We start from the raw sequence: 17,115 nt of genomic DNA, 5'->3' as shown, positions 1-17,115 counted from the left end.
CTTAATGACCGCCTGCGACGACCCCAAGGCCGCAGCACTAGTCGCTGCCCCGATGCGGAATGAATGCGGCACAATCTTAGATGGATCCAATCCCACTGCCGCTGCCACTTTGGCAAGCACTTTGTGGAACTGGAAAGCTGAAAGTGAACTACCGTCCTCGTGCACGAGAAACTGTAGTCCTCCGACCGGCCGTACACGGCAATAATCCGCCACGCTCGATACCGGGCAGCACTCTGTGTATTCGTGTCTGGCTAAAGGCAACCAGGCCCCTTTCCCATCCTGATCAGTTTTGGATCTGGGAATGAGCAAGAGCACGCAATCGTCCGTGGTCCTTACGTGCCCCACTTTAATACCGCCTACCTCCCCTCTTGTGGAGGAGGCGACCACTTCGCCTATCCTCAGCGCCCCCGCAAATGCCAGCGCGAAAGCAGCCCGAAACAAGACCGCCTCGTAGGCTGAACTGCACACTGCCCCCAGATTTACCACCAACGAGCGCAATCTTTCCGTCGTGATTGGCTCCCTCCGATCCTTTGCGGGTGGGGCCAACCGGCCCCATCCCTTCAAGATCTGCCTTACTAGAAAAGTACCTGTATAATCCCTGAAACCTAAGGCTTTATTGAAAAAGGACAATGCCGCTAACCTGCTCAAAGCTGACAATCTGGACATACCCTCAAGCTTCAAGCACGCAAGCCATTCTAGAACGTGTACCTGAGATGCCTGACACAACAAGAAGCCCTTCTGCAAGCTGAAACGCTCCCATGCCCTCCAATGCGCCGAATACGCAGCCCACGTCTTAGGAGCCAGCGATGCCCTGATCATGGGGAGGATGGACTCCCAACCCCCGCCAGCTGCCAAAGGAAAAGAGGGCACGTTAGACCCTCAGCTGCCGCCCTCGGGGCTACCCTTCTAAACTGATCCCATTGAAATCTGGAAAGGGCATCTGCTATCACATTGCTCACCCCTGGGACGTGCCGTGCTGTGAAGCGAACATTAAGCTGCAAACACCGCAAGACGAGGTGCCGTAGGTAGGTCACCACCACCGGTGAGGTTGCTGACAACCTGTTTATGGCATATACCACGCTCATATTGTCTGACCAGAAGATTACTGACCGATTTGACAGCCTCTCTCCCCATAGTTCTATTGCTACCACAATAGGGAAGAGTTCTAGCATTGTAAGGTTACGCGTGAGACCCGCGGCAGCCCAGCCCTCTGGCCATGGCTCCGCACTCCAGTCTCCGTCTAAATAGGCTCCATAGCCAAACCCGCCCGCGGCATCCGTGAACAGATGCAAGGCTTGATTGGAAATGGGCCCGTCTCTCCAAAGGCAGACCCCGTTAAAATGAACAAGGAACCTCTCCCAAACTCTCAGGTCGTCCCCCATCTCCTCTGTCACCCGACGCTTGTGGCTAAGCGTCCGAGGCCCCTTCAATTGAGCTTCTAACCTGCGGTTGAAGACCCTCCCCATGGGGATCGCCCTCCCCGCAAAGTTAAGCAACCCCAGAAGGGATTGCAGCTCAGTAATGGAGATATGCTCCGCGCGACATGCTGATTGAACCGCCCCAAGTAGGCGGTCGACTTTATCTTTTGGGAGCCGGCATAGGGAGGCAACAGTGTCGATCTCTATGCCTAGGAACGTCAGGCAGGTACATGGTCCCTGCGTTTTTTCGTGCGCGAGCGGCACTCCAAACTCTGCTGTAATATCCTGCATCACCCGCATCAATGCCGCACATTCGTCAGTATCTGGACCCCCTACCAGCAGGAAATCATCCAGGTAGTGAGCCACGGCCCCGCCCCCAGACGCCCTCTGCACTACCCAGTGCAGGAAGGAGCTGAAGCATTCAAAAAGGGCACATGACAAGGAGCAGCCCATGGGCAAACACCTGTCAACAAAAAATTCACCCTCGAACTTCATCCCCATCAGCCGGAATGAGCAAGGATGAAGTGGGAGCAAGCGGAAGGCGGACTCAATGTCCAGCTTGGCCATCAAGGCCCCGCGACCCCGAGAGCGAACCACCTCCAGTGCCTCGTCAAAGGACTGATAATGCACGGAACTGAGGTCCGGATCTATCGCATCGTTCACTGACGCCCCCTTGGGATAAGACAAGTGGTGAATGAGCCTGTACTTCCCCTTCTCCCGCTTGGGAACTACCCCCAGTGGAGAGACTACTAGATCCGCGATTGGTCGTTCCCGAAATGGGCCGACCACCCTCCCCAGCCTCAGTTCCTTATCCAGCTTCTCCCTCACTACGTGCGGGAACTCATAAGCTGACTTTAGGTTACGGTGGACGGAGGACCCAATTACTTGCGATGTAATCGGTATCCTAAACCCCACCCTCAATCCCGACGACAGGACTGCCGCTGCCTCGCCGTCAGGATACAGCGCCAGCCACGGCGCCATTCTCTCGTACCTAAGTGGAGTTGGGGCCCTTGCCCCCAGGTCCCCCTCTACTAATCGGGGAGGGTGCACCGGCTCCCCTTCTATTCGCGCATTCTGCACCCGGGTGGGGTCCGCTGCAAAACTTGCAGATGTGCCGAAAGGAGCAATTTGCTCCCCTGTCACACTGCTTGTCCTGGAATTTCCAGCACTCCCTCCCCCGCCTCTTCGGGCGCGGAAAGGACCGCTGCGTCCCAGGCTTCGCCGCCCCGGTTGGCGAAGTAGACCTCTCGCGCCCCAACTTAGACCACAGGTGCATATCTTGCGTCCCGAAGTGTAAGATGGGGTTACCCACCATTTTCTTGCGAAACGCCACATCGTAGTCCCGCCAAGCACCTTCCCTGAACCTTTTGTAAATATCACCAATAGTGTCTTGATATTTAAAAAGGTTATGCCCCTGAGTCGGCCACCTATCAACATAGCAGGACGCCAACACCCTATATCCAGCCTGCCATTCCTCATAAGTTTCCTGGCGCCTAACTTTCTTGGGGCCCGAGCCCTCGGCCGCCCTCTCCTTAGCTCTACAGGCTTCCGGAGTGAGTTCGTAGATATTCACATATCTACCCTCTTGGATCTTTTTAATCACTTTAGCCTTCAAATGGCCGTAAAGTGAGTGGACTAGGCATGGGTAGGAATCCCCATGCACCGCCACTTTTCTTGATGCCACCTGCCCCGCCGGCGCAACTCCCGCTTGCGCTAAGGAATTGTTCTCCACGACGCCCTGCGTGCCTGCCTTCGCCTGCACCTGCGCTGCCACTAATTTTTTAATCATTCTAAACATTTGTTGTTGGCCCTTTCCCACTAAACCCAGCCCTGCCTCGCTATCAGAACCTGAGTCACTAGAGGAAGACCCCATGTTAGTGTGTGTAATATCAGTGATTGTGCACTCACCAGCTTGAGACAGCTGCTGCGACACTCCTTCCGATGGCTGTGGTTGTCCGCCTTCTGAAATGCTAGCAAGTCCCACAGCTCCTCCATTTGCCATGCAATGGCCGCTTGTACCAGCCTCCATTCTGCGTTCAGCACCTGATGACACCTGAGGAGACAAAACAGACTGGGGAGTACTCTGAGTGACGAAGAGGGCCCCAGATGGGGCCGCACCCTCCTTTTCGACACCCCTAGCCCTCTCTTGCACCCCAAGTGCTGCAGCCACCGCCCTTCTAATCAAATCCTCCTGAACACCCAATGCCTGACTAACGCATTCTCTCACCTCACGCTGTACCTCAGCAGCGATCTGCGCACTGTCCACACGTGCATTCACACCCCTCAACTGGCCCTGCCTAGAAGCATCTACATTACCTATAGTACCTGACCCAAGAGTCACATTTTCATTGCCTTGTCTATTAGCTATCTGCTCCCTCTGCTGCTCAGGGGCCTGTTGCGGATGTACCGCTTCTTGAAAGTAGGGGGCATCATTTGCACCTAAACTTTGTCCCCTGCAAACTCTCACACTTTGCTCCTGACTCTGTGGCTGATCTCTCATGATAAGATCCCTGTTCATACCGGCAACAGCACCATTCGAGCCACTACCCCTCAGCACCACAACCTCCGCTTCTATTGGAGGTATAACCTGCTGCCTGTGACCCATGGGGTCCCCATCTGCCGTGATGGCGTCATCTGTGCCTCTAACACATGAGCCTCTCACCTGCCGCCTATGCTCCTCGCCTGCAGCCACACTCACCACCTGCCCGGTACCCGCCCCCCTGCCCCCTGCGGCCGTCGTCGCCACCCGGAGTCTCCCCAACTTACTAGGGGCTGCTCCGGAAGGCTCCTCCGGCTGGTCAGCAGGGCGGCGTTGTGTGCGCGTGCGACCGCGCTCCTCCCCAGAAGAAGATCCGTCAGAGGGGGAGGAGACGCGACGCACGTTACGTGCGGGGGCGTGGCCACGCCCCACGCTGCTAGAAGGCCTCAAGCCCGCCCGCCCGGCCGCGGCAGCCACCGGCAATAACCCCAGACCCTCCGGCACCATCCAGGCCCTGCACTATGCCGCCCGGCCAGAGGCCAGAGACCGGGCAAGGGCCAAGACAGTGGCCAGAGCGCCCGGCGGAAGCGCCGGGAGCTGCTGCATAAGGGCCCCAATGTCTGCTCCATGCTCCCCAGCTCCCCCTACCTCAGGCCCAGTCCTAGCAGAAACCTGGGCAGAATCAACACTGGGAACCGCTCTCCCTGCTCCTCTTCCCCTAGCCCTGGTGCTTGCCCCGGCCCCCGCCCTGCTAGAAGGGGTGTAACGGAGCTCCCTCCTAACCCTCTGTCTAGTAGCAATGGAGGGCCTACTGGGAACCCTAACTTGGGGGGTAGGGGGTACCACATCATCCAGGTCTGACTCCTCATTTTCTCCTGCAGGTCTCTTTCTTCTTGAAGGCTCCACCACCGCATCCCTGTACCTCCTGGGAGGCAAAGAAGTACGCCTGGCACGCTTCATGATCCCTGGGGCCTAAAGTTCACGATATCCAGCACAGAAGAAAGTTCTCCTCGAAGTCTGGAGGCAGGAAGAGGCTGAATCCACTGGAACAGGATCCTATAAAGGCAAGAGGTACACCCTCCCACACATTTGCAACATTGTAGCATACACACACTTCTAGAATCCTCCAGACTTCAAGTCAGCTATCCCTTAATTTTGCTACAGGCCCACTAGAGGGCCCTCCACTTCCATTTGGCGGTGAAATGGTGGCATGAAATATACCAAAATGGGCCTAGATCAATACTTGGGGTTGTCTACTACACTACACTAAAGCTAAAATTAACCCTACAAGCTCTCTACAAGCTCCCTAATTAACCCCTCTACTGCTGGGCATAATACACGTGTGGGGCACAGCGACATTTAGCGGCCTTCTAATTACCAAAATGCAATGCCAAGCCATATATGTCTGCTATTTATGAACAAAGGGGATCACAGAAAATCATTTACAACCATTTTTTGCCATAATTGCACAAGCTGTTTGTAAATCATTTCAGAGAGAAACCTAAAGTTTGTGAAAAAGTTTGTGAAAAAGTGAAAGATTTTTGTTTATTTGATCACATTTGGCGGTGAAATGGTGGCATGAAATATACCAAAATGGGCCTAGATCAATACTTTGGGTTGTCTACTAAAAAAAAAAATATATACATGTCAAGGGATATTCAGGGATTCCTGACAGATATCAGTGTTACAACGTAACTATCGCTAATTTTGAAAAAAAAAAAAATGGTTTGGAAATAGCAAAGTGCTACTTGTATTTATTGCCCTATAACTTGCAAAAAAAGCAAAAAACATGTAAACATTGGGTATTTCTAAACTCAGGACAAAATTTAGAAACTATTTAGCATGGGTGTTTTTTGGTGTTTGTAGATGTGTAACAGATTTTGGGGGTCAAAGTTAAAAAAAGTGTGTTTTTTTCCATTTTCCATCATATTTTATAATTTTTCATAGTAAATTATAGGATATGATGAAAATAATGGTATCTTTAGAAAGTCCATTTAATGGCAAGAAAAACGGTATATAATATGTGTCGGTACAGTAAATGAGTAAGAAGAAAATTACAGCTAAACACAAACACAGCAGAAATGTAAAAATAGCCCTGGTTCCAAACGGTCAGAAAATGGAAAAGTGGTCTGGTCACTAAGGCCTAGATTTGGAGTTTGGCGGTAGATGGGCTGTTAACGCTCCGCGGGCTTTTTTCTGGCCGCACCATAAAATTAACTCTGGTATCGAGAGTTCAAAAAAAGGCTGCGTTAGGCTCCAAAAAAGGAGCGTAGAGCATTTTTACCGCAAATGCAACTCTCGATACCAGCGGTGCTTACGGACGCGGCCAGCTTCAAAAACGTGCTCGTGCACGATTCCCCCATAGGAAACAATGGGGCTGTTTGAGCTGAAAAAAAACCTAACACCTGCAAAAAAGCAGCGTTCAGCTCCTAACGCAGCCCCATTGTTTCCTATGGGGAAACACTTCCTACGTCTGCACCTAACACTCTAACATGTACCCCGAGTCTAAACACCCCTAACCTTACACTTATTAACCCCTAATCTGCCGCCCCCGCTATCGCTGACCCCTGCATATTATTATTAACCCCTAATCTTCCGCTCCGTAAACCGCCGCTACCTACGTTATCCCTATGTACCCCTAATCTGCTGCCCTAACATCGCCGACCCCTATATTATATTTATTAACCCCTAACCTGCCCCCCACAACGTCGCCGCCAGCTACCTACAATAATTAACCCCTAATCTTCCGACCGCAAAGCGCCGCCACCTACGTTATCCTTATGTACCCCTAATCTGCTGCCCCTAACACCGCCGACCCCTATATTATATTTATTAACCCCTAATCTGCCCCCCACAACGTCGCCCCCACCTGCCTACACTTATTAACCCCAAATCTGCCGAGCGGACCTGAGCGCTACTATAATAAAGTTATTAACCCCTAATCCGCCTCACTAACCCTATCATAAATAGTATTAACCCCTAATCTGCCCTCCCTAACATCGCCGACACCTAACTTCAATTATTAACCCTTAATCTGACGACCGGAGCTCACCGCTATTCTAATAAATGTATTAACCCCTAAAGCTAAGTCTAACCCTAACACTAACACCCCCCTAAGTTAAATATAATTTAAATCTAACGAAATTAATTAACTCTTATTAAATAACTTATTCCTATTTAAAGCTAAATACTTACCTGTAAAAAAAAATCCTAATATAACTACAATATAAATTATAATTACATTGTAGCTATTTTAGGATTAATATTTATTTTACAGGCAACTTGGTAATTATTTTAACTAGGTACAATAGCTATTAAATAGTTAAGAACTATTTAATAGTTATCTAGTTAAAATAATAACAAAATTACCTGTAAAATAAATCCTAACCTAAGTTATAATTAAACCTAACACTACCCTATCAATAAATTAATTAAATAAACTACCTACAATTACCTACAATTAACCTAACACTACTCTATCAATAAATAAATTAAATACAATTCCTACAAATAACTACAATTACATAAACTAACTAAAGTACAAAAAATAAAAAAGAACTAAGTTACAAAAAATAAAAAAATATTTACAAACATAAGAAAAATATTACAACAATTTTAAACTAATTACACCTACTCTAAGCCCCCTAATAAAATAACAAAGACCCCCAAAATAAAAAAATGCCCTACCCTATTCTAAATTAATACATTTAAAAGCTCTTTTACCTTACCAGCCCTGAACAGGGCCCTTTGCGGGGCATGCCCCAAGAAAATCAGCTCTTTTGCCTGTAAAAAAAAACATACAATACCCCCCCCCCAACATTACAACCCACCACCCACATACCCCTAATCTAACCCAAACCCCCCTTAAATAAACCTAACACTAAGCCCCTGAAGATCTTCCTACCTTGTCTTCACCATACCAGGTTCACCGATCAGTCCAGAAGAGCTCCTCCGATGTCCTGATCCAAGCCCAAGCGGGGGGCTGAAGAGGTCCATGATCCAGCTGAAGTCTTCATCCAAGCGGGGCAGAAGAGTTCTTCCATCCGATTGAAGTCTTCATCCAAGCGGCATCCATCCGGAGCGAAGCGGCAGCATCCTGAAGACCTCCACCGCGGAACATCCATCCTGGCCGACGACTGAACGACGAATGACGGTTCCTTTAAATGACGTCATCCAAGATGGCGTCCCTCGAATTCCGATTGGCTGATAGGATTCTATCAGCCAATCGGAATTAAGGTAGGAATATTCTGATTGTCTGATGGAATCAGCCAATCAGAATCAAGTTCAATCCGATTGGCTGATCCAATCAGCCAATCAGATTGAGCTCGCATTCTATTGGCTGATCGGAACAGCCAATAGAATGCAAGCTCAATCTGATTGGCTGATTGGATCAGCCAATAGGATTGAACTTGATTCTGATTGGCTGATTCCATCAGCCAATCAGAATATTCCTACCTTAATTCCGATTGGCTGATAGAATCCTATCAGCCAATCGGAATTCGAGGGACGCCATCTTGGATGACGTCCCTTAAAGGAACCGTCATTCGTCGGGAGACGCCAGAAGAAGAGGATGGATCCGCGTCGGCTGCTTCAAGATGGACCCGCTCCGCACCGGATGGAAGAAGATCGAAGATGCCGCTTGGAGATGATGTTTGCCGGTCCGGATGTCCTCTTCTTGCCGGATAGGAGGAAGACTTTGGAGCCTCTTCTGGACCTCTTCAGCACCGGATGCCAGGACGGATCGGTGATACCTGGATGGTGAAGACAAGGTAGGAAGATCTTCAGGGGCTTAGTGTTAGGTTTATTTAAGGGGGGTTTGGGTTAGATTAGGGGTATGTGGGTGGTGGGTTGTAATGTTGGGGGGGGTATTGTATGTTTTTTTTACAGGCAAAAGAGCTGATTTTCTTGGGGCATGCCCCGCAAAGGGCCCTGTTCAGGGCTGGTAAGGTAAAAGAGCTTTTAACTCAATTAATTTAGAATAGGGTAGGGCATTTTTTTATTTTGGGGGTCTTTGTTATTTTATTAGGGGGCTTAGAGTAGGTGTAATTAGTTTAAAATTGTTGTAATATTTTTCTTATGTTTGTAAATATTTTTTTATTTTTTGTAACTTAGTTCTTTTTTATTTTTTGTACTTTAGTTAGTTTATGTAATTGTAGTTATTTGTAGCATTTGTATTTAATTTATTTATTGATAGTGTAGTGTTAGGTTAATTGTAGGTAATTGTAGGTAGTTTATTTAATTAATTTATTGATAGGGTAGTGTTAGGTTTAATTATAACTTAGGTTAGGATTTATTTTACAGGTAAATTTGTTATTATTTTAACTAGGTAACTATTAAATAGTTCTTAACTATTTAATAGCTATTGTACCTGGTTAAAATAATTACAAAGTTGCCTGTAAAATAAATATTAATCCTAAAATAGCTATAATATAATTATAATTTATATTGTAGCTATATTAGGATTTATTTTACAGGTAAGTATTTAGCTTTAAATAGGAATAATTTATTTAATAAGAGTTAATTTATTTCGTTAGATTTCAATTATATTTAACTTAGGGGGTGTTAGTGTTAGGGTTAGACTTAGCTTTAGGGGTTAATACATTTATTAGAATAGCGGTGAGCTCCGGTCGGCAGATTAGGGGTTAATAATTGAAGTTAGGTGTCGGCGATGTTAGGGAGGGCAGATTAGGGGTTAATACTATTTATGATAGGGTTAGTGAGGCGGATTAGGGGTTAATTACTTTATTATAGTAGCGCTCAGGTCCACTCGGCAGATTAGGGGTTAATAAGTGTAGGCAGGTGTCGGCGACGTTGAGGGGGGCAGATTAGGGGTTAATAAATATAATATAGGGGTCGGCGGTGTTAGGGGCAGCAGATTAGGGTACATAAGGATAACGTAGGTGGCGGCGCTTTGCGGTCGGCAGATTAGGGGTTAATTATTGTAAGTAGCTGGCGGCGACGTTGTGGGGGGCAGGTTAGGGGTTAATAAATGTAATACAGGGGTCGGCTGTGTTAGGGGCAGCAGATTAGGGGTACATAAGTATAACGTAGGTGGCGGTCGGCAGATTAGGGGTTAAAAAATTTTAATCGAGTGGCAGCGATGTGGGGGGACCTCGGTTTAGGGGTACATAGGTAGTTTATGGGTGTTAGTGTACTTTAGGGTACAGTAGTTAAGAGCTTTATGAACCGGCGTTAGCCCAGAAAGCTCTTAACTCCTGCTATTTTCCGGCGGCTGGAGTTTTGTCGTTAGAGCTCTAACGCTCACTTCAGAAACGACTCTAAATACCAGCGTTAGAAAGATCCCATTGAAAAGATAGGATACGCAATTGACGTAAGGGGATCTGCGGTATGGAATAGTCGCGGCTGAAAAGTGAGCGTTAGACCCTATTTTGAGTGACTCCAAATACCGGCGGTAGCCTAAAACCAGCGTTAGGAGCCTCTAACGCTGGTTTTCACGGCTACCGCCGAACTCTAAATCTAGGCCTAATGGATTAATGGGCCGAAAAAGAGCTAAATGCCCTTTTAGGGCAGTAAAAGAGCTGAATGCCCTTTTAAGGGCAATGTCCATACAAATGTCCTTTTCAGGGCAATGGGTAGATTAGTTTTTTTTTAAATAGTTTATTGTTTTATTTTGTGGGTTTGGCGGGTGTTGGGGTTTGTAATGTTAGCAGGTGTTTGTTTTTATTTGTTTGCAAAAGAGCTGTTCATTTTAGGGTAATACCCTACTAAAGGCCCTTTTAAGAGCCCTTGGTAGTTTATTATAGATATAGGATGAAGACTTTGGAGCCTCTTCTGGATCTCTTCAGCCACCGGATGATGGATCGCCAGCCCCCGCTTGGGTTGGATGAAGATTTTGGAGCCAGGACGGATCGGTGATACCTGGTGAGGTGAAGACAAGGTAGGATGATCTTCAGGGGCTTAGTGTTAGGTTTATTTAAGGAGGGTTTGGGTTAGATTAGGGGTATGTGGGTGGTGGGTTGTAATGTTGGGGGGGGTATTGTATGTTTTTTTTTTTTACAGGCAAAAGAGCTGAACTTCTTGGGGCATGCCCCGCAAAGGGCCCTGTTCAGGGCTGGTAAGGTAAAAGAGCTTTGAACTTTATTAATTTAGAATAGGGTAGGGCATTTTTTATTTTGGGGGTCTTTGTTATTTTATTAGGGGGCTTAGAGTAGGTGTAATTAGTTTAAAATTGTTGTAATATTTTTCTTATGTTTGTAAATATTTTTTTATTTTTTGTAACTTAGTTCTTTTTTATTTTTTGTACTTTAGTTAGTTTATTTCATTGTAGTTATTTGTAGATATTGTATTTAATTAATGTATTGATAGTGTAGTGTTAGGTTTAATTGTAGGTAATTATAGGTATTTTATTTAATTAATTTAATGATAGTATAGTGTTAGGTTTAATTGTAACTTAGGTTAGGATTTATTTTACAGGTAATTTTGTAATTATTTTAACTAGGTAGCTATTAAATAGTTCTTAACTATTTAATAGCTATTGTACATGGTTAAAATAATTACAAAGTTGCCTGTAAAATAAATATTAATCCTAAAATAGCTACAATGTAATAATTTATATTGTAGCTATATTAGGATTTATTTTACAGGTAAGTATTTATCTTTAAATAGGAATCATTTATTTAATAAGAGTTAATTAATATCGTTAGATTAAAATTATATTTAATTTAGGGGGGTGTTAGTGTTAGGGTTAGACTTAGCTTTAGGGGTTAATACATTTATTAGAATAGCGGTGAGCTCCGGTCGGCAGATTAGGGGTTAATAATTGAAGTTAGGTGTCGGCGATGTTAGGGAGGGCAGATTATGGGTTAATACTATTTATTATAGGGTTAGTGAGGCGGATTAGAGGTTAATAACTTTATTATAGTAGCGGTGCGGTCCGCTCGGCAGATTAGGGGTTAATAAGTATAGGCAGGTGGAGGCGACGTTGAGGGGGGCAGATTAGGGGTTAATAAATATAATATAGGGGTCAGCGGTGTTAGGGGCAGCAGATTAGGGGTATATAGCTATAATGTAGGTGGCGGCGCTTTGCGGTCGGCAGATTAGGGGTTAATTATTGTAGGTAGCTGGCGGCGACGTTGTGGGGGGCAGATTAGGGGTTAATAAATATAATACAGGGGTCGGCTGTGTTAGGGGCAGCAAATTAGGGGTACATAAGTATAACGTAGGTGGCGGTCGGCAGATTAGGGGTTAAAAAAATTTAATCGAGTGGCGGCGATGTGGGGGGACCTCGGTTTAGGGGTACATAGGTAGTTTATGGGTGTTAGTGTACTTTAGAGTACAGTAGTTAAGAGCTTTATGAACCGGCGTTAGCCTAGAAAGCTCTTAACTACTGACTTTTTTCTGCGGCTGGAGTTTTGTCGTTAGATTTCTAACGCTCACTTCAGCCACGACTCTAAATACCGGAGTTAGAAAAATCCCATTGAAAAGATAGATAGGATACGCAATTTACGTAAGGGGATCTGCGGTATGGAAAAGTCGCGGCTGAAAAGTGAGCGTTAGACCCTTTTTTGAGTTAGCCTAAAACCAGCGTTAGGAGCCTCTAACGCTGGTTTTCACGGCTACCGCCAAACTCCAAATCTAGGCCTTAGGGTTTATTTTATAGGTAAGTATTTAGTTTTAAATAGGAATAATTTAGTTAATAATAGTAATATTATTTAGATTTATTTAAATAATATTTAAGTTAAGGGGGTGTTAGGGTTAGGATTAGATTTAGGTTTAGGGGATAATAACTTTATTATAGTGGCAGCGATGTTGGCGGCGGCAGATTAGGGGTTAATACATTTAATAGGCTATGTGGGCTACGGCGGTTTAGGGGTTAATACTAGAATAGGCTAATTGCGGTGTGGGCTATGGCAGATTAGGGGTTAATACTAGAATAGGTTTATTGCGGTGTGGGCTATGGCGGTTTAGGGGTTAATACAGTTTATTAGTTATTGTGGGGGGGATTGCGGTTGACAGGTAGATAAGACATTGCGCATGTTTTAAGTGTTAGTTTATTTTTGCAGACATTTTAGGGAGTTACGGTGCTCCCATACTCAGCGCAAGGCCTGCTACGGCTGTCTTTTATGGCGAGGTTAAAATGGAGTAAGATTTCTCCATTTTTGCCATGTAAGGCCTTGCACTGGATATTGGATACCGATTTACGATGCATCCCATGTTAGCTTATGGGAGTAAAAATTGCGAGCGACGGGTGAAATATACGTGCCGCATTTATATGTGGCGCTGTAAATAGGTTACCAAAAATGTGCAAAAACCGGCATTGCCGGCTTTTGTGGGCGACGCTGCATATGTAATGGGGCCCTATGTTTCCAGAATAAGAACAGTTACATTTCAGGTGCTCTCAGCAAGTGCAATTAGCTAGCTAGCAAAAGGCTGCTCTATGAGCAAAAGCGTGTCTCTCTCTTCCATCTGTGAGGAGGAATCTCTTGACAGGCTGCTTGAAAGACCAGAAACACAGAGGGAGACACAGCAGGCACTTTAAAACTATTGTTTACTGGAGACAGTTTAGCTAGTTAATTAGGAATTCTTCAAAGTTTAGTTAGCCTCCTGAGTTAGGAGTAGGTGTTTGTTTTGATTTTGTTTTGTGATTTAAAAAACTAATTATGTGAAACCTGCTGTGTAACAGATAAATAGTTTGTTTTGAATCAAATTAACTATTCCTTCTTGTAAAAGCCAGAAGCTCAGCCACCTTGTCACAATACCTATACCTACATATATGTATGTATGTGTGTATGTGTGTAAAAACATACATCAGATATATATATATATATATATATATATATATATATATATTTAAAAATAAATAGAAAATGTTCTTCTGTGTGAAGAACATTGGAATGTAAAATATTGATAACTACCTTTGGATTAGTCCTGTAGGTTTAACGCCTGTCAGGTTAGCATGCAAGCTATTAGTGTTTTATTTTTTTTGCTTGCGTGCACTATTGAAGTCTATAAGGAGAAGAAGTTAGCACGGTCATGATATCCGAAGTCCTGAAGTTTGCATGTGTTAGGTTTCACTCGCACGCAAAAAATTATTTTAAACTTATAATATGTGCGCTAACCCTAAAAGGTTGACTTATAGCGGTATTAGCTTTCGAGCAGGAGCACTAAATACCACTCCACTTGTAATCTAGCCCAATATTAGTCCAATATTAGACCATAATCGAGCATTCTTGACAAAAAGACTGGGCTCAAGGCGCTTCAATTTATCAAAAGCTACTGTGTTTGTGGCCTAATAATACACCGTATTGAGTTCAGTCGTGCTAAGCAACAGTAACAGCCAGAATATGTATTAATCAAGGTTTAGAACTTCCCTTCTGAGGACAGGCAAAGAGAGTAGAGTACTGCCACGTCTCTGTCCATGAACTAAAAGGACACTTACTTTGTCATAGCTTCCTGTACTTTTACACTGAGCTCCCATCATCTCCACGTGTTCCAAATCTATTTGCCCATGGCTTTCTGGTTTGTTTGCCCCCTTCACATTTTCCGAAAGGTCCTGCATCTGCTGTTTAGGTGAACTCTGATAACCGCCTCGCCTGCTGCACTCAGCTAAACATCCCATGAATGCTTAACCTTTCAATATGTGGTATTAGGAAAACTCAGAGTAAACTGACTTAAATGCAATCACTTTCCAAAAAGAGTTTATCTCTGGTAACTAAAACATAAATTAGCATCAAATGGCATTATAAAAACAGCAAATATACAGATTGTCATCAGACACAAATCCTACATGTTTCTGCGTTAGCCATACTCATAGCTTAATATTTGTGTTCACATGGGGCCATATTACGAGTAGAGCGCAAACATTTGCGCAAGAGAAATAAGGGATTTATTGGGGGTGTTTAGATAGATAACATTGTGCTCACTCCCGTGGAGTTATTTATGAGTCAGCACTGATTGGCTAAAATGAAAGTCTGTCACAAGAACTGAAATAAGGGGGCAGTCTGCATAAGGTTAGATACAAAAAGTTTATTAATCTAACTGTGTTGATTATGCAAAAATGGGGAATAGGTAATAAAGGGATTATCTATCTTTTTAAACAATAAAAATTCTCAAGTAGACTGTCCCTTTAATACCAATAACCTCAGATTACAATATTACATTTTTCTTAAATGCTCAACTACAAAATGTAACCAAGTGCAGAAAAGCATTTCAGAGATATTTAAGACTTACAATGCCTATTGTGATGTGACTTGAATTCAGAGCTTCTATAACAATTTGTTCTCAAGATATCTCATCCACTGCTTACTTATGCAGATACTTTTTGAACAATTTATTACACGCTGTGTTCCTGTCCATGATTTTAGCTGCAGCTCTCTGTCAAGGACAGCTGTGCAACACAGACTGCTTAATATTTTGTTTTTCACTTGTAATATATTTAAAGTTCAACTCACTGCAGCAATAATCCCCCATTTTTTAACTATCCTATTTTCTATAGTTCTGTTCGTGTATGCCCTTCCTCTTTAGAATTAGTACCTGCTAACATTAAAATGTAAAATATAAAGATTTCTTTAAAGGGACAGTCTACACCAAAATTGTTATTGTTTAAAGAGATAGATAACACCTTTAGTATTCATTCCCCAGCTTTGCACAACCAACATTGTTATATTAATATACTTTATAACATTTAAACCTCTAAATTTCTGCCTGTTTCTAATTCACTACTAGTGATGTCGCGAACTTAAAAATTTCGGTTCGCGAACGGCGGACTCAAACTTTGCGAATTGACTTCAATAGGCAGGCGAACTTTAAAATCTACAAGGACTCTTTCTGGCCACAATAGTGATGGAAAAGTTGTTTCAAGGGGACTAACACCTGGACTGTGGCATGCTGGAGGCGGATCCATGGCAAAACTCCCACGGAAAATTACATAGTTGATGCAGAGTCTGCTTTTAACCCATAAAGGGCCTAAATCACCTAACATTCCTAAATTGTTTGCAATAATGTGCTTTTAAACATCAGTTATGATGTCATATATATCAGGTAGTGTAAGGGTTACGGCCGCTTCACAGTGACAGACCAAACTCCAAGTGTAACGCACCGCAAACAACCGCAAACAGTCCATTTGCACAACCACGAGATAGATTGGATAGATAGATACATAGATTACATAGATCAATCGATGCAATATACATATGATCAATACAAATTACATAGATCAATAGAGCAAAATATACATTTGATAGATACGAATTACATTGATCAATAGATGCAATATACATTTGATAGATACGAATTACATCGATCAATAGATGCAATATACATTTTATAGATACGAATTACATCAACCAAAATAGGTAATATACATTCTATAGATACGAATTACATTGATCAATAGATGCAATATACATTTGATAGATACGTTTGATAGTTAGATCGATTTGATAGATAAATAGATAGATTTGAAATATATATAATTTCCCTGACAGAGTATAACAATAAGATATGCGGTCTGTGACCCGTGGTGTGTTAAGTAGTACTATTCTTAGCAGTTTACTACAACCTGTTACTCCCCTTATCGGGGGAGGTCTTTATGGACTGCATTTTTGGAACCGGGAGATAGAAGATGATTGGTCTGTTCTCTTACTTCAAATTTGTCAAAAACACAAGTGGCTGTCTCAAAACAGTCCGGACACAAGATAGATAGATAGGATAGATATACATAGATTGATAGTTAGATAGAATCGATAGAAGAAAAATAGATAGATTTGTTAGATATATAATTACCCTGACAAAGTATAATAATTAAACATGCGGTCTGGGACCCATGGTAATTAGGTTATGTAAAGTAGTACTATTCTTAGCACTTTCATCCCTGTAACTCCTCCTATCGGTGGAGGTCTATATGGCCTGCATGATTACCATGACAAAGTATAACAACAAGACACGCGGTCTGGGACCCATGGTAACTAGGTTGTGTTAAGTAAAACTTTTCTTAGCAGTTTAATTCCCTCTTACTCCCCCTTTCGGTGGAGTTCTATATGGCCTGCATGATTACCCTGACAAAGTATAACAACAAAACATGCGGTGTGGGACCCATGGTAACTAGGTTGTGTTAAGTAGTACTATTGTTAGAACTGTAATCCCTGTTACTCCCCCTATCAAGGGAGGTCTATATGGCCTGCATGATTACCCTGACAAAGTATAATAACAAAACATGCGGTCATGGACCCATGGTAACTTGGTTGTGTTAAGTAGTAC

General features: G+C 43.8%; 1 protein-coding gene across 1 annotated transcript in view; it reads right to left on the bottom strand.

Moving 5' to 3' along the window:
- The window catches only part of LOC128664541 (histamine H3 receptor-like), a 221,910-nt gene extending 207,434 nt beyond the window's left edge, over positions 1-14,476 (bottom strand). Inside the window, exons 1-2 of the mRNA XM_053719362.1 lie at positions 14,297-14,476; positions 3,327-3,471 (exon numbers count right to left, since the gene is read on the bottom strand). Of these exons, the coding sequence (XP_053575337.1) occupies positions 3,327-3,471; positions 14,297-14,476 (325 nt within the window). The remainder of the gene's footprint in view (positions 1-3,326; positions 3,472-14,296) is intronic.
- Positions 14,477-17,115: the final 2,639 nt, after the last annotated feature.

This window comes from Bombina bombina, chromosome 1 (genome assembly GCF_027579735.1).
Source record: "Bombina bombina isolate aBomBom1 chromosome 1, aBomBom1.pri, whole genome shotgun sequence".
Lineage (NCBI taxonomy): Eukaryota > Metazoa > Chordata > Amphibia > Anura > Bombinatoridae > Bombina > Bombina bombina.
Note: the sequence above shows the minus strand (reverse complement) of the source record. Positions and strands in the feature narration are given on the sequence as shown.